This window comes from Diadema antillarum, unplaced genomic scaffold, assembly GCF_040938485.1.
Source record: "Diadema antillarum isolate AM-2024a unplaced genomic scaffold, OU_Dant_1.0 scf00000058, whole genome shotgun sequence".
In the NCBI taxonomy this organism is placed as follows: domain Eukaryota; kingdom Metazoa; phylum Echinodermata; class Echinoidea; order Diadematoida; family Diadematidae; genus Diadema; species Diadema antillarum.
The window spans coordinates 524745-543596 of NW_027270947.1; the positions used below are offsets into that span (position 1 = coordinate 524745).

Below are 18852 nucleotides of genomic sequence, written 5' to 3' on the forward strand. Positions count from 1 at the left end.
ATTGTGAAGTATGTCAACCAAAAACTTCTTCTGCTGTCATTGGTGTTTAAAAGCAGAAAAAAAAAGTGGCCTAGGCTCATAACCTTACGAAACCAAGCGTAGAACCTCTCTGCTACATAATATTTGTTTTGCATTACTCTGTTGCTGACATAAAATATCTGACTAATTGTACATAATGTGTAATACAGTGCTTTGAATTTTTGATTTCAACCTGTGATCACTGTTACATGCATGAGATTAGAGTGTAAAATAATCTGTAATGTAACATAGGAATGGGATTGTGGGAGTCTGGTCCATAAATTTGGGTTCAGTTGGAGTAAAATATTTGATGTTCTGGTCTGTTGCTATGCTTAGGAGTCACAAAGGGCAGCAAAGTATCCTTATTTGAAGGGGATCAAGTGCTGGGGGCCCCGACCAGTGACGGTAGACCGTCAGAATTTATTGTTCTCTGGGACGGTGTCTCCTTCAGATGTGATCTTGGACTTTGATCGGTATTGTTTGGCCCTCTGGCGGCCTCAATCTGTCTGGAATATTTTCTTTTTTCCTTTAAGGTTCTGTTAGATGTGTGGAACAAACCATGGCATGTACCTATGTTGCAGAACCTCTGTGCAAACACCGTTGGACTTGTACAGCATTTGAAAGTTAGGAGTGAGCCAAAAGGTTTGGGTAACCAAAGTCACTTTCTAGTTCATTGGTCATCACACATAGATAGTATTTCAACTGGAGGTGGCACAACTTATCAACAGTAGCATATGTGTCCAGGGGTGGTATTCTGAGGTCGTAATTAAGTCTGTAATTAACTTCGTGATTAAGTCGTGAAGTTAATAGGCCCTTAATCATGGGCAAAATCGGTATTCTGAGGACGTAATTAAGGTATGATTAAGTCCCCTGTAATTATCTTAGGTCCCTCCCATCTAATTGTTATTCCATCCAATCAGACGCTTTGTTAGAAGCCAAAATGATGATTACACGCGCGAATATGCCCTCAATGCGCACTCCTCCACGCCCCCACATGCCTGTAATTACAACCCAAGAGCTCTGTGCGCACACTCCGGTATTTGATTACAACCCCTCACCTACACACGCGAAGATCTCAACTTCTTTGGTCACATAAAATGACAAAATTCCTCGAAGATCGGCTATATTTCTTTTTTTCTCTGAATTCTACGGATACCATGATAACAAGATTCAACCGCTCCTCGCTAACCGAAGACGGTAAGCATCGTTGTGGCAGAGAAAACACGATGTAATGCGTGATATCGGAGAAGTTAATGACACTCTTTGGTATCATTAAGTTTTCCATTAACTTTCATGCTTAATTACACCCTCAGAATACCGATTCGTAATTAACTCTGTGATTAAGTCCTCTCAGAGGTGCACGCGCATTGATACGCGCAAACGCGTAGGTCCTTCCCGCCAAAACGCTTGTTGCTATGGTAGTTAATATATCCCCTACTTAATCATGCTCTCAGAATACCAATTCGGTAATTAAGTGCTAATCAGACACTTAATAAGCTCTCAGAATACGGCCCCAGGTTTGGCTCAAATTTCTGATCAGGTGAGCAGTAAGGGTTCCATCAATTTCCTTGTCTCTGATGGATCTCAAAGAATATCACTGCGCAGCTAGCAGAGCACTTATCTAGATATTCATTTTTTTTTTTTTTTTAGTATACTGGTGAAGTGAGATGTCAGATCTTGTTGTTTCCCAGTAAGGTATTTTATATACTTTCCTCTTTACGCACACGTAGACAGAATCACGCAGTGTTTCACTAAGACCAGCCTCTACCTTTTATGTCTTTTGTGTACACATACTTATATACTCTGTGCATTTGTTTGTTTGTTTTTTTGATATGGCACAGAGCGAAACCACAGGCAACAGTATCGTGGCAGTCAATGGGCTGATAATACAGTCCCACACCAGAGAGAACTTTTCATACCATATCAGTCTATCAACATGTGAATTGTATAAATCCTCTATTGTTGATAGTCAGCAATGCATGGCATGCTTTCCTTTTATGTATGGAGGCACTGTGCAAATGTGGAGCCTGACTTTGCTGAGCTGTTGATAAAAGAGAGAAGAAATGCTTTATTGGTCGGATATGACAATAATATGTGAGGCGCTGGGAAGAAATCATTTCCCTCATCAATTCTCCGATCCACTTGATGGCCTTTACAACACGGAATGTGTGTCTACAGCCAGGAGTACAATTTCAAAAAAATTCCTTCCTCAATTGAGTTCGTCACCATGGTTACTACGGAGGAGGGGCATGCATCTCTTGTGCAGGTCGAGCTGCTCCAGCGTGTCGTAATGTGATTCGCAGGCTAGCTCTGGCATGAATTATGCATCGTAGGCACAGGTAATTTCGCAGCGCTTTTCCCTCTCTCGCTGTCTCACATCATACAGCTATAATTTTAATACTCTCTCTTTGTGGCAGTTTGTATGGTGTGTGCAGCGGCATGAGTCATTCAACAGGTTGATTTCCATCAAGGCACACTACACCAAGGACGCCGTCCACCCCGCCCCCTGGCAAAGTGGTGAGAGTATTGGTGTTGCTGAATGCCATGGATGCCCATCTATAATAATCCTGGCTTATTTCGAGAGTGCTGAAAATAGTTCCTCCTATAAGTAAGGCAGTTGCTCCTTCTTTGGCAAGGCACGCAGCATCTTGCAAAATGTGGTGCAAATTTTTGTCATTCTTGGGTTGATATGAACAAGTCATCCACCTGACTAGCTTTGAATGGGATGCATGCAGCTACGAGCGAGATGCATATTGGTGGATAATTGTAGCATCTCTGTGTCAACGGTGGACATGTGTTTGTTCCTCGAGTGGTAAGTGTCACTGTAGTATCCTTTGAGGTATATCTCGAAAGACTGTTTATACAGATGTGTCACGTGCGAAGAAGTGATTGGGTTGAGGTCAGACTGGGTGGATTGATTTTGTAATGGACTCTGTGGTGGGAAGAGAGGATGCTATTGACTCATTACTAGTGACAAATGCATGCCCTGTGGCAAGGCATTTTTAAGGTGACAGAATTGTGTGGCTCATAAGAGAACTGAACAATTTGAAGATTGAAAATTCATTCAGAACGTCATCGCCATAACTTGGACTGGATTCTGTTTTGATGCATCCCAGACAAATTTTTCCCCACATGAAATGGAGTATGACATATACTGATTGTGATGAGATATTTTTGATGATATTAACTTGAAGGAAAGGATTTATGAGTATTGTCAGTTGATCTTGCTTCAAAGAAACAGATAGGACTGAAATCAGTTGGAATGCAAAACAAAATCAAAATTTTCTTGTTTTTTAATGGGAAAATGTGACAGCAAAAAATTTTGAAGACCGTATTGTAAACAGCTTGTACTTGATACTGTATATGTTGTGTGTGATTTTGCATACACCAGCACTTTAGAAGAATTGTGGGTCTTCATTTAGTGGCTGAAGTGACCTGCATAAAGACAAGAAATAGGGTCACTTGATTATTTGTGATCAGAGAGCATTGTATCATCAAAGCATACAAATTCACTCCTGTAGTGCCATAATGGACCTCCGTCTTCACCCACGCTTTGCCACCACTGTGAGATTACTCTTTTCACCCCACAAAGTTTGCTCTTTTCATTGTAAGTCTGCCTTTTTTTAAAGAGACTGTGTACAGAGAAATGCAACAAAACTCTGCTGTGTCTTGCATGAGGAGTTTCTTTAAATACAAATGCTGTACACGCTCGACCTAGCATCCAACCACTGAATGGGTTTCAAAAGAAAGAAAAGAGAGAGGAAAAAAAAACAGAGACTCTGGAATTTCTCATGGCATTTTCAACCATAATGTATGTTCTGATGCAGTATGCGATAACAAGCTTTTGCCTTGATAGGCTGTTGACGCTGTTCAAAATGGCTACAAGCTCTTCACAGAAATGTCTGCTGTTTTGTTCTGTTTTCTGATGTATACTGGGAATTCTCCTTCTTTTTTTTGTTTGCTGCACATGAAATCAATTCTGCAGACGGTTGGTATGTGTATCACAATATCTGAATTGTTGTAGTAGCAGCTTGATACTGCTGGGGTGAATTGTGACGTCAAGAAGTGTAATGATGTGAAACATGTCTGGATTTATACAATCAAGAAATATGTGATTGAATAGTTGACTGCATATTATGCCAGATTCATTCTATACGTGTAGGTTGCACACTTGCAGATATGTTGTTTTAGTAGTTCATGATGTAGGTATGTTTTTGCAGTATGATACAGCCTAGTGCTGCTGAAAAGCCCAGTAAATTATGATTGAAGCTTTTTATCTGTATCCAATAATGTGCATTGTAAGCATCAATGCAATTTTTTGTTTCTCTTTATATGCATGATCCTTGTTCAAGACAGTATCTATCATACATACACTTCTATGGAATGTTGGTATTACTAATAGGATAAAAATTATTTGTCAAACTAAAACATGTTAGCATGAGTACCTAAACATCTTGAATTGGTGTGAGAGTGATGTTACAGTGCAATCCTTCACAGTAATCATAAAATAATGTGTGCTCAAAAACTTGCTGTGCTTTCAAGATGTATGTGAGGATCAATAATATCAAATTCTCATAAATACCAATTCCACAGATATCTGATGCAGTGATTTTGAAAAGCTCCTTAATTTCCTTGATGTCCTATAAAATTTCCCATTTGTTTGTTGCATCATTGTTTCTTTGAAATTCCCCTGTGATGAAATAATGTTTGCAAGGTTTGCATGTGGTAAGAAGGTTTAGGATACTTATTGTATGGGATGAAAGTTGGTAGGAAAGCATTGTCTTACAAAGAAATCATCATCAATTGTCAAGTTGAGAGCTCTTAATCTCAAAGAAATCTTAAGATTGAAAATTAGGAAGGCATACTCATGAATGCACTGTTCAGTTTTGATCCTCGTGCTTCAAAGTTTATGGCCTCTGTGTGTTGATCAGGACTTCATGTGCACACCAACTAGTAATTTATAATGATTTTTAGTTTGTGTGGGATCACAGTCTGTATGTGAGATAAGGTACAAGGTTCTTTATAGCAGAGATCCAGTGTGTCAATTCTGCTCAGTGGAATCTGTTTGGATTAGGCTTGTGTTTTGTTACAGTTCATTATTCCAGAGGTTTGTTAATCAAAAAATTGAAATAAGGTGCATTATTCCGAAGGTTTGTTAATCCAAAAATGTAGTAAGGTTTGTTACTCAAATTGTTCATTCCTCCACAAATGAAATGAAGTTTGTTATTCCAGAGGTTCATTAATTTGAGATTGAAAAAAGTTTAATTTTCTGAAGGTTTGTTCATTCCAAAATGAAATAAGGTTCATTAGTAAGTGCCTTCTTTTCATTGTCAGATTGATGAACCTTCAGGATGACAAACCTTATTTCATTTTAGAATTTAAGAACCTGTGGCATAAAGATTGTTTTTAATTTTTTGATTATATCATTCAAAATGATAAACTCATTTCATTTTTGGATTAATGAACCTTTGGAATATCAAACACTTGCAATAATGGTACAAATATTCGGCATAGCAAGCCCTATTTGATTATAGTAAATACTTTGGTATAGTGAACGGCCGTGCCACTATACCGAACGCTTACAGTGCCCCTACGCTTTATGTATGCAGAGATTCGCGCAGCGAGGGATGTACTAGGACAAGGCCAAGCATTTCAACGTACGCGCGCGTATAGACCACTGGACGCAGGATGTAGCAGTTTATTATACGCGAGTCTGCTCTGTGCATGCAATACGCATACGCGGCTGTACTAGCGTCGCGCTGTACATAAACAAGGTTGCGGTTAACTCTGCATGCAAGAAATCAGTATGGTGAGTCTAATGTTAGATTTAGGGGCTAGACCTACAGAAAATACAGATCGAGGGGGACCAACAATTAGGGCATGTTCTACTGATGCACCAGTAGGCCTACTGGACTGTAGAACTCCAAATGCTAAATTATTCCTCGTGTAGTTCTATTCACGTCGGCCTGCGGCCTCGGTGAAACAAAACAGCACTTGGGATAATTTGGTATTTGTCGTTCTACAATCCAGTATAGTGCACCGTAGAGCATGCCCTATTTGTATATTGGGGTTAATGAGCATTTAGGTGTAGGGAACTTGTGTCTTTTGGATTAACTAACCATCAGAATAAAAAACTTTAAAATTTAATTTTTGGATTAATGAACCTTCAGAATAACGAACTTACGCGTTGTCTACATATACCAAGAATGTCCCTCTCATACAAGACATATGGTACATGCATAATTGACAGTGCTGGGGTGACAACACTGCCAGGCCCCTTTGGGAGAGTAACTAAGCTTTCGCTTAAAGGGACATTCCGCACGATTTTCATAATTTCACGTCATGTAGTACATAAATCAACAGCTCCATGTATAGATTCGTGGGATTTGTTGTGGTCCTTGAGCAGAGAAACCAATAAATTGAAAATCTTAAACAAATTACACTGAACAGTGTTGATGACATCAGAGCCTCATATATTTCAGAAATGTAGCAATGCAATTCCATTACAATACCACTTGCTCAACAAGTTCACCTGTGAAGAATCTATGCATGCCTTCTTCTTTTGTTCTGCTTCCGTGAGCCCCAACTCATGCATTCTTATGGTGAGGCTGCCATGTCATCATCCTTGTTCATTGCAATTTGTTATAAATTTTGAAAACATTCTCATTCCTCATCCCAATCACTATAAATTCTGACACTCTGTACTTAGTTTAACTGATTTATGGTTGTTCAAATGTAAAAGTCTGAAAATCATCGGGAGGTCCCCTTTAAGTGGCTATCCCTGACAAAATAGGCCATATATTTATACTGGTATATTTGCATTATATTAAAAGGTTATGTTGTATTGCATTCTGTGTGGTAAGGATTATAATGATAACTCATTTTGTTCTTTGTCAGGGACTGGCAACCAACACTTTTTCTTTCAAATTCTTAATTGGCCCAAGAATTGTAGAAATTTGTTGAAAAGCCTGAAATAAGATGACATGTCATGAACGTTTACTATAGAGTGAATGTATACACATATATTTGAATATATATGTGTATATAAGTATATATATGTGCAATTTCACAAAAAATGATACTTTTCCTAAAAATCATAAATCTACAATAATTTGAAATGTGTGAGCGTCAAGGAAAATTCAGTATCAAATGCTAGAACTTGTCATAAAGTTCTTTCATTTGTGTGATATTTTGAAAGTATATCTAGGCATTCTTTTTTAAAAAAAAAAAATCAGTTTTGGGGCAATATTTTCTGTACTTTTTTTTTGTAAAAACACTCAATCTTTGACTCTCATTATTCCATATTCATCAACACTTCAGAATTATTTCAAAGTAGTTTATGGTTAAGAATGGACCAAAAAATCACTTATATTAACCTTGTCTTAGATAAAAACTGGATTTAAGTATGAATACAGGGACTTTCAAAAGTGGACAAAGTTGTTACGTCTGTAATGCTACATCGGTAAACCTGTAGAGTAAATAGCCGAATCTGTTGTACACAATTATCAATCTGCAACTTAAAAAGGATCTAAGCACTCATTGCAAAAGAAAATTTCTTTTACTTAATGCTCAAATTCTTCAAATTTTTCAACACATCCACATGGAGGTAAATGACCATATCCAAAAAAAAAATGTAATGTTTGTAATGGTAAGCATTTTTTGTAATATGTTGTATCTACCAAATGATGTATAGTAGCTAACCAAGACTTGGACTGTTAACTCTTCAGGATGGCCGCTTTAGAACAAACCATCAATGGGTTCAGTATGATCACGCTGAGTTGTTGATATAAGCTCACAAAGTCACACACACACACACACACACAAAATTGAATTCAATGTCCATAATGCTGGAATTGCTTGTGTGTGTATATATAAATATATGTATATGTATATATATAATATATATATATGTATGTGTATATATTTCTCGTTACACTTACACCGTGACTTCACTCATGTCACAAAATTATAGTGTCTGACAATGTTTATGTGAATAGTGTTAAATTAACAATCAGCAATATGTAGGATCTCAATAAGATTTACCCGTCTGCGCCATTAGATTTACTGGCTTTTCTGACTTGTGTGACTCTGTCTATAAGTTTGAAGACTCATACAGAATCTTGCAGAAAAAAGAAGTATCTTGCCAAAGAGTGCAATTGTGAGCAACTATCTTGCTAGCATCATTAATATACGTGTATGTGCAGTGTTCTGAATGTTGGTTTTTGCCAGTGTGCTAAAGCAGGAGTGACACTTTTCCAGGAGTCTGTCATATGACAATTCCTGATTGCTCAGAAGTAAAAACAGACACCACGATGCTTTTCACTTTAAAGATTGGTTGCCATTTTAGTGAATAAGCAGACAAAAGCAGTGAAAATAAATCAGTCATGGAAGTTGTGCAAATAAATTAACTGCATTCACTGTAATGGCTGTCCTTCCCTCCCTTGTGAATGCCTGTAATTACTGTTATTCTACCCAGTGCAGCTTGTACCTGTAGACAGATATCAACACTTGATAAATTCTCATGCCAACATTAGTGTTTGCAGCTGGTCCAGAGTACTGTATAAGCTGTTATTTTCGTGAATTTCAAGAATCACACTTGGACTGCGAATGTTACAACATGCAAAAATGTCGCCATGTGCTAAGGTAATAGTGCGCATATGAAGTCTCTGTGTCAATAACACCTCACAAAAAAATGTCTGTGACCTCATTCACATAAATATCTGTATGTGAAAATAACAGCGTATACAGTAATTTTCCTGTATGTACAAATTGACAATTTGGTGTGTTTTTCCACTCTTATTTTAACAGATCCACACCGAAGACCCACAGAAGGCCATGCCTGAGTTTAGCTCATCATGAGTACTGACTTGGTTCATCTGGCTCCATGGAGAAAGTGTTGAAATCTGCTCCAAGACCACCACATCAGAGAGGGAAGAACTCTAAGCAGAATATTGACATGGAGTGACCCAGGAATAATGAGATTGTAGCAAAGAGGAGAGCTGTTAGTATTTTGTAAAACAGCTTGAAATTCCTCCATTGGAGATGCCAGGAGAGCATGGATGTTGATGGACAAGGACCGGAGAGAAATGGCCATGTGGGTAATGAGCATTTACGAGGAAGTGATAGTGTCATGATATCGCGCTTCACAGAAAATCGCAATTTGCAGTGCTTCCTTCCGAAGGTGCGGCTGACCTGTATCAGAAACATTTTGGAATCTAGTAACGGGCATGCTTCAGAACCTTGCAGAGATATGTCAGAAACTTCCTGTGCGATGCCAAGGTGCACCAAGGTTTCTAGCTGTAAGGAATGCTTTGATTTAGGAGATTCTTGCCAGCAAATGGGAAATGTCAGGAAAGTTGCTGACCAAAATGTTGACAAAAGTGCTGGACTTTTCAGTGATGATATTACCACCAGTCATGTAGAGATGGGAGAGCAAAGTAATGAGAGCATTCCTGCTTCTGGAAAGACCCACTCACAAAAAAGTGGAAAGAGAAAACGTGTTAGCCATATTGAACACCTCACTAGCATTGCATATAAGTGGTCAAAACTCAGACAGTCAACTATCAGTAAGCCTTCTCCCAGTAAATATGAAACTTCAGATGTACCCCAGCCGAAGAGGAAACGTGGAAGACCTCGCAAAATTCAGCCAGAATCAGACCAGCATAGTGGAAAGAGGTCATTTCACGGCACTTCTTATTCGGATATCGACATCACAGCAAAGGGAACTTGCCAAAAACAGCCAAGGAGCACATACTCATTTGTCAGATATCCTGGTGTGGCACAGGTGGAACCTGATGGTATTTCTGGCAAATATGTTGTCAGTGCTGGTGTTCAATCAAAAGTTTCTGTTCCCAATCAAGGGGGATTCTTGTTACCAAAGAAGTCCCCTGATTCGGCAAAAGTGATTGTTCTCCAAAAGAGAAAGAGGGGTCGGCCACCAAAGCGAAAAAGAAATCAACTGCAGGATGGACAGCAGTGCCAGAGGAGAGATACATTTCCTTTGCCTGATGATTCAACAGAAAGCAAACTCACATATTTGCATCAGCAGTTGGGACAAGAGTCAAGATTCTCCTCAGACAACATGGTTCTCTCAGAATTAGCTGCCCATCGCTTGGAAAACAAATTAAGTTTGCAGGAAATGCACAGCAGTGAAGAAAGTGATATCCATTCAAAATCATTGCATGACAATAACAAAATGAGAAAACTCTGTGCTGACACTGATGAAGCAAATGATGTTGCAGTTATCAGAGAATGGGAAGGTGCACATGACATTAATAATGTGGATGAAAATGATGAAACTCAGCTTATGTGTTTGACTCCTCCAAGTTCAAATGAGCAATGTTTGCCTGTATCAGATGACAAGTGTCAATATTCCCAGCTGCCAGACACCATCCCTAGTGACAGTTCTCCATGTGTATCAATCAATGTTGACTCTACTACTTCCATCACTAATCAAGGTGCTGTAGAAACAGATGCAGACAGGGTGCCAATTATTAATGCTGAGTCAATGTCATCAGCAAAACTGCTAAGTCAGAATGTTTCAGCCACAGATGAAAGTGCAAGCTCTGCTGGATATCATTCATCAGACATTAATCATAATGATCGTACGCCCTCTGTTCATATGGAAAGCAATGATTCTGAAATATTTTCTTGTGTGAAGGATGCACAACAGGAAGCAATTAAAGGATCCAAGGGATTTTCAAATCTAAGAATAGCAAGGACTTTTACACTTTGTGGTGCTGCATCGACGGACACAGTGTCCTTTTCTGACAGGAGTGCATCAACTGAAATTAATAAGCTACCAAACTGTAGTGCCGTCTGGAACAGTTATATGGCTAATGCTACAAATGACATGTCTCTTAAGCAAGTGAAAGAAAGAGGTAATATATTTGAGGCTCTCAAGGAGAGCCTGAACAGGACTAAGTACCCTAACAAAGGAGAGATGCTTGCCAAAGAGGTTCTGCTGCCGAGCAAGACTGACAGTTCCTCAAAAGAATATAAAAGTGAAACAGAAGGTATTGGCAAAGGAGAGCGAGATGTTGATTTAGACATACCACAGCTAGAAGCATATGGTGGCAGTGAATGCATGCATGATCTGTGCAGTCCAGGTTCGGATAGCCTGCCAGTGCTAGAGAAAGAGAACATTCTCTGTAGTGATAAAAATGAAGATGAAATAGAATTGAAAGCAATATCAGATACACACTGTGAAGTAGCTCCATCGCAGAAAGACTCTACATATTATGCAGGTGATGGTGTTGGGATGGTCAGTGAGGAAATTTGTCCCAACATTTGTGATGTCAGCGATACTACCCAGTTGACAGCAAATGATGACATGGAAAATCCTCTGTTTGCATCCACTTGTGTGGAAACATTCACTTGTGGTGAAGAAGATGAGGATGAATTTGAGTTTGAAACACCTGATGACAGGAAATCATGTAAGGATAATGACCAACCAGAGTGTGAAGACCCAGAAATTTCCATCAGCAACCATACAGTCTACAGTCCAGTATTACAAAGTCACATTTCCAGCAGTCACGAAGAGACTCAAAGTGAAAGCGAAGAGGTGCATGCCAGTGTTTTGCATCTCACACCAGTACAGCCTCCTGTTAGGAATGACAGTTTGCAAACAAGCTTTGCTGAATCGAACAAAGACCAAGCACATGATCTCCTGCCAATGACTTCTACTCCACCATCTCCTTCAGCACTACAGTGTACCCGTGAGCCTGTTTCTGAGGACTTTCTATCTTCTGCAAAGACTGAGGGTCAGCTTGTGGGAGATGAGTTTGATATGGAAGAGCTCAGTGAAACCAGATCAATACAAAGTGCTGAAGATGCCAGTGCAACTGACCTTGATGACACCTGTGGAATCAACAACTGCATAAACCGAAATGGCAAACATTGTATGGAAGATCCTGTAGAAAAAGAACCACCCTGCCACCACAGAAATGAGCAGCATTATGAAGTACATCTTAGAGGTGACTACATTTCTTGTGTTGGTGAGACAGTGCATGAGGAGCTTATATTAGATGAAAATAAAGATGTGCATAGAGGAGGCATTAGTAATGCAACAGGAGAGCAGATTGCTCATTCAGTAGGTGTTCCTGCCCATGATAATGACCCTCGTAATACAAATACAAGAGGAGAGGAGCAATGCAAGACTGATATGGAGGATCCTGTAGCACTCACAGGTATATCACAGGAAATGGGTAGCATGCCTGACAACACACTTTGTGAGGCTCATAATAATGACCCTCATGATACAGAAACAAGAGGAGAGAAGCAATGTGAGACTGATTTGGATAACCATGTGCCGCTCACAGGCATATCACAGGAAATGCATAGCATGCCAGATGACACAGTTTGTGAGGCTGAAGAAAAAGCTGTACACTCTCTGGGCTTATCAGCCACCAGTGACTGCTCTTTTGTACCTGGCATGGTTGTGAATGTGGGAGAGGCAACTAGAGCAGGTCCAGAGGTTGAAGACAAAATCATCAGAACACATGGAGACAGCAGTGAAATCGCAAGATCTGCAGACACACAGCAGCACAAGTGTGATTCTCCAATTAGCAATGGAGGTGTCCTGGCAGAGGATACAGACAGCATTTTGAAGTCGAAAACCCCCCTTGCAAGCATAACAGTGTATGGACAACATGATCAACCTCATAATAGTCTAATGAAAACTCAAGTTGATTTTGAGATTCAGAGTGTTGCTGGAATGCATGAAGCCACTTTAAACATTCAAGAGGAGACTGTAGAAAGGGGAGAGGACATTGAAGGATCACTCAAGGGCAATCCCTCATCAGATCTCCCAAATCAACCTTTGCAAGAAGAAAGTCATTTCGAGATCAACAAAGATATTGGTTGTGATGAAATAAGTGAGGAGAAATTCAAACTAATGAGCTATATATTCAATAAAACACATCCAGAATGTTCTGTGGAGGCCGATCTCCCCAAAAGTTCTTGGAATTCAGAGTCTGAATCAGAAGTGAAAAGTGCTCACATAGCTGAAGTGTGTGAAAGTCAGAGAGAAGCAAGTTTAGAAAACATTGTGAAAACTGAACATGTTGAGCCCTCTTGGATGTTGGAAAAAGGTCAGGAAGCAGTGTCTGTGGTAAAACTATTAGAACCCCTGTGTAAGGATTCCTTTGATGTAGCAGCAGAAGTAAATGTCGCAGAATATCATGATGATGATGATGTCTTATCAACAGCAAGCTCAGAAAATGCTACAGTCCCGTATCCTTGTGGTGATATTGAGGAGTTGGACTTTGAAGATGAACAGTCTCAAGGACTTGATTTAAGTTCAATCACACAACTGCCTTCTTCACCCATGCGTTGTCAAGAGATGTCAAACTCTCCAGTAAGCGTAGAGGAAATCGATTCCCTTTCCCCAACATGTCCCACAGAGTCAACCATGAAAGCACACAACACCAAAAGCAGAAACAACAAACATTATCCATATACCAAACAGCAGAACTTTGAGATGCCAAAGGAGGAGAACAAAAGGGGTGCCCCTTCAGGTACTGCACATGAACTGCCTGAAAAATTAGGTGAAGGTATGCCAGGTTCTTCGGCTCAGACTTCTTCTGAAACAGAGCTTCATGAAAATTCGACAAAAACTCCCAAACCTTTTAAGGATACTCACAAAGAACAGTCCAAGGACGTTTCATTAGGATCCAAACCATCAAATGTCAGGGAGCCCAAAGAAGAAGAGGTAGAGTCTGAAATGTTCTCTCCAAACAGCTTAAGTTCCAAAGGGGCAAATTCCAATAGCCATCAGACATACTTGGCAAAGACTGAAGAGAGTCTCTCAGAAGCTGTGTCAATTCTCAGAAACACAACTCCAGAAATGCACAAATTAAGTGTGATCAAATCTGAAGAAAAATCACCTGGAAATGCATCAGAATCCATAATGGCATGTACTGGAGAATCTGAGGTAACTGTTAAGAAAGACCCAGAAGCAAAGAGAGATCAACAGGACATTGCTTCTTCACCAAAAGACATTTCAACAAACCTTTCTCCAACTCTTCACCCAGAAGTAATTCCAAAAAAGAAAGAAAGTTTGTGTGAAGAAAACTTTTTGGAAGTCCAGAGTAAAAACAGTGTTGATGCGACGACCATCATGTGTGAGAGTAAAAAAGATGAAAACACTGAATCCAGAGGACCAGATGTTGAAGAAATGGATCTTGCTAATTCTGTGGCAGTGAAGGAAGAGGTTGATGCTGAAGATATGTCAAAACTTTCATGTCCTGTGAGAAATGAGGACACCACATGCTCACCAAACAGCATCACTACATGCAGCTTGTCATCTGGTTCTACTGCAGTCATTTCTGATCCTGAAGAAAGTGCACAAGCAAGTCATTCATCAGAAAGACAAGTGCACACTGATTGTACTGGAAACAAAGCCCTTGGTGCACAGTGCTCACTGGATGTTACCGTAATGAGCAAATGCATGGATGCTCCTGCAGTCAACATGTCACTTCAGTCTAATGGTCAGCATGAAGTACAGAGTCATTCAAATGGTCAGCATGAAGTACAGAGTCATTCAAATGGTCAGCATGAAGTACAGAGTCATTCAAATGGTCAGCATGAAATACAGAGTCAGTCAAATGGTCGGCATGAAATACAGGGTCAGTCAAATGGTCGGCATGATGTACAGAATCATTTCAACAAGGACAGAGTACAAACAAAAATGAAGGCTACAACTTTCTTTGGGGAACCAAGGAAGCCCACAGTGAGGCAAACGGAATCACCTTTAGCCAGGAATCTCTCAATGCCGTACCACATGATGCCTGTCTCTCAACAGTACTCACACTATCCTATGTCTCAGATCCCCGCACAAGTGATAAATCAGTTGAAACTCAATAATTCTGCTCCATCGCTGGAATGCCAAGAACTGAGACAGCTTCTTACTGCAAATGGGAGCATTTCTGCATCGCACGCCAACCTGATTATGAATGAACAACTGGTTGCCATGGCTGCAGATCCTGTTTCCCAGCAGATGTCAGGAAAACGTGAACATACAGTTGTTGGGAATCATGTAAGTGAACGATTCATAGCAGAGAAGCAGTTAGCTGCCTTGAGGAGACAATCTGTACAGAGAAAACACGCCAATGCTCGGATTAGACTTCAAGGAAGTGGAATTGCAGAGTCTGGCTTGAATGATAAACGGTTTTTGCCTCATCCACATTTCAGTAAATATGCTGGAAAAGGTGCTTCAGTGCAACAGACAGACAGTTTGGTTCATCTTCACAGGCACCAAACAGATGCAGCTCAGATCTCTGATCTTGGGAGAAGAAACCTGAACACAATTCCTTCAAGTGATGTCAGCACACATCATTCAGGCATGAATTTCCCATCAGCCTACGTTAGAACATCGCAGGGAACATATCTGATTCGTACGGCAGACAACATTCCACCACAGAACTCTCAGGATGAACCTGTGCCTTGCATGCCAGTATTCCATCCCAGTCATGACGTTAACCATTCGATGCAGCATGGTGCTGATGGGTTATCAGTGCCTTTGGTAAATCTCAATACACTTTACAACCATGATGCAGTGATCTCTGGCAGAACATCCCTAAACGCAGGACGGAAGAGGCAGTGGACACGACACTACCCAAGCCAACATAAAAACCTATCAAGAAGTGAAATTCTCAGACAGCAGGCCATCAATGAACAAGGAAGATTCTCTTTGATTGAAAACAGAGGAGGGCTTACTGAGAAATCAAGTCCAGGAAAGTCAGAGTTAGAGCGAGACATCATGTTGCAAGAGCTTAGAAGGCTACACAGTGAACAAGATGAAAAGGCACGGCAGGCCATTTTTGAGAAGCTTTCACAAGTCCATGCTTATGACATTTTCAGAGCTAAAGATGCAATCCAGAGTGACCCAGTGGTACATAGTGCACAGCTCTTCCCGAAAAACACTGCAATGGTTGATTCATCAAATCATATTGTGCAGAGGCCTTCACAGGAATCCTCTGCAGTTGGGTTAATGCAAACAGCACTTTTCTTCCCCAATCATGATTCCAAAACACCTTGTTCCTCACCTTGTTACAGAGAAATGCCATCAGAATGGCCTCACCAAACAATATCCCCCGCCATAACACCTCAGCCATCCAGAACTCCCACATCATGGACTAGTGTAACACCACCTGTTACACCTCTTCGATCAAAAAACTTGGCAGCAGCTTCGTCTCCAGTCTCGCCAGCTAGTCTGAATGGAATGGGAAGCACGAACAATTCCCAAATAGAAGATGACGTACCCCTCGATTTGACACTCAAAAGCAACACAAGGAGGTCTCATGATACACCCCGGGATATATCTCTTCCTCTTGATTTGTCTATGGCTTTGAAGAACAGTGCACTACTTGGACATGGTGGTGGGGATGAGCAGGATGACTTACTGCAGGTTGCCATTGATCATCGGGAGAAAAATCTTGATCTGGATAGTGGAGGAACTAGTTCCTGTGATATTCTTGTCTCAGAACCAGAACAATCAAGCAACGTGTGCCACACCGCTAGTGATGCCTGTCATGATGTACTTGCCAGTGTCACAGGAAGAAGAGAATCAACTGAATCTGATGTGTCCTTGTCAGCTCCTATGGCCCAATCACGATGTGATTTGTTGAGGAGACATGTCCAGATTGGCCATCAAATTGCACTACCGTGTAGCAGATCTCATGTCCAATTACATACAGTACAAGAACCCTTGTCATACGTAGATCTTTCAAGAAAAGGCTTTACATGTGAAGGACCTGGCTTAGCTATCACCAGATCTCTGAATTCTGGTATTCCTTTGACACAGTCGACAACTTTGCAGAGCCTACTGCATTCTAAAGCATATTTAGAACATGCTAAAGGCAATTTGCATATTGATCCCAAAGAACTAATAGAACTTAAAGAGAGTATGCAAGCGTGTGCAACAGGTAATCAGTTGAGCAGTGATAATAGACCCCATGATGAAGGAATGAGGGATAGGCATACGCCACCATCCAATAGCCCACAGTCAACGCAATTTCAGTCAGCTTTAGGAAAGAAATTTGCCTCACCAGAATCCTCTCCCAAGAAACCTGATGGCATTCTCCATCCATCCCATCAGCCCATACAGGATGACACTAGTCTTGGTTCTGTGACAGCAGAAAATGCATTTGTACAAAGCAATGTAGAAGATCTCACAGTCGGGAGTGACCCTGCCAAGATTGTTCAGACCTCTTCGGGTGCTGTAATGCATTGCCCCAAAAAGCGATACAAGTTGGCCCTGGCAGCATCATTGAGTGGTACACCTCAGTCTGGCACCACAGAGAAGCAGTTAGATGGCAAGGACTTCAGTGTACTTCCAACTCATTTGGAGGTTGCTGTGCATTCTGATTCTTCTCCTGAGTCTAGAAGCCAACCAGCCAGGAAAGACGGCAAAACTGAACATGTTGGTGCTCCTGTGATACGCCGTTGTAGAGGCAGACCAAGGGGAAGCTCAAAACAGAGAAACAAGCTTGTGAATGAATATTATAATACCCTGAAATGTGAAACAGTCATTCAACAGTGCCACTTTTGTGAGTTTACAGCGTCATCAAAGCAGGAATTGCGGTGTCACCAGAATCAGGCCCACTTTGCAAAGTATATCATCAAACCAGGGAACAGGAAGAAAGATTGTATGACGGTGGATGTGTAAGGTGCACATCTTTCAAGAATATATAAAGGCTTTCAGTGGGAATACTTAACAAAGGAGGGAAGACAATTTTAGTCATTTTCCAGCAGCTGTCCCGGTACATTATTTGAAATGATCACCTTGCCAGGGTCATCAGTTGAGACTGATGATAGACATGCAAAACTTCCAAAAAGAAAAGAACAATTAAAGCGTCACATTTTGAATGGCTACTTGAACATCTCTACCCTGTATCCAGAAGATCTCAACAAGTGAAATACCAGCCCAGGATGGATGTATGTATTCACCTTGTGAGTAGCAAGCCTGACACACCAGCTTAAACTTCCTTCAGTTACACTGGAGAAAACCATCTACAAGATCAGCATTACATGAACTTCTCTAGACTGGATGAAGACAAGAGCAAAACAAGTGTGTAATCTCCAGGGCCGACATTTTGTATGAGTTAAAATCAGTGATATGGACCAGCGCAGAAAGGACCACAACAGCTAGTGCTGTGATGTCTACTTCTGCTTCCAGGTCTGCAACCCTCCAAAGGCCAATCCACAAAGACATATGTCAGAACTGCCTCACCTAGACAAGGTATGTATAAAGTCACTTGTAGAACACCTGTTACATTACAAAGGAATTACTGGCTGGGGTCAAGGTGTCATTCGGCAAAATCATTATGTGTCACTTATATGGCTGGCCTTTGTAGGCCTACAGTTAACTCCCATCATAACAAAATCCTAGGGACCGACAGTTTCCATTCGTTATATCAAAATTTCGTTATAGCCAAACAAAAATGTGTATAAAGATATCATAGACAATAAGTTAAGTACATGTACCTGAATTGTTACTTAGTGTAAAAAGAGTTTCGTTATAACCGTGTTCGTGAGAATGGGAGCGCATTGTAGTTGATGTAACCTCTACACTTTTGTCAAAGTACTGAATGCCTTTATGACAATTATATGAATAGCAACTGAACAACAAGAAAATACCAGTCGCTTTCCGTACTTGTTACATTATGTGTATGTATTATACACCAAATTAGAATGTGTTGCTGTAAGTGTCATTAAAGTGCAATTCTCCACCATATTGTAAGTTAGCTGTAAGCAATTATAGAGTTGAATGAAGCCAGAAGAATGGTAAAGTGCTCCTGAAGTAGACTCCACTTACCGAATTTTTAAGGTGCA

At 40.5% G+C, this 18852-nt stretch overlaps 1 protein-coding gene across 3 annotated transcripts in view; it reads left to right on the top strand.

The window, feature by feature from the left end:
* Positions 1-17740, top strand: part of LOC139715973 (uncharacterized) — a 38016-nt gene extending 20276 nt beyond the window's left edge. For all 3 annotated transcript variants that reach the window (XM_071627523.1, XM_071627522.1, XM_071627524.1), the window contains one exon: positions 8827-17740. In XM_071627523.1, the coding sequence (XP_071483624.1) occupies positions 9074-17686 (8613 nt within the window). In that variant the 5' untranslated portion in view covers positions 8827-9073 and the 3' untranslated portion in view covers positions 17687-17740. The remainder of the gene's footprint in view (positions 1-8826) is intronic.
* Positions 17741-18852: the final 1112 nt, after the last annotated feature.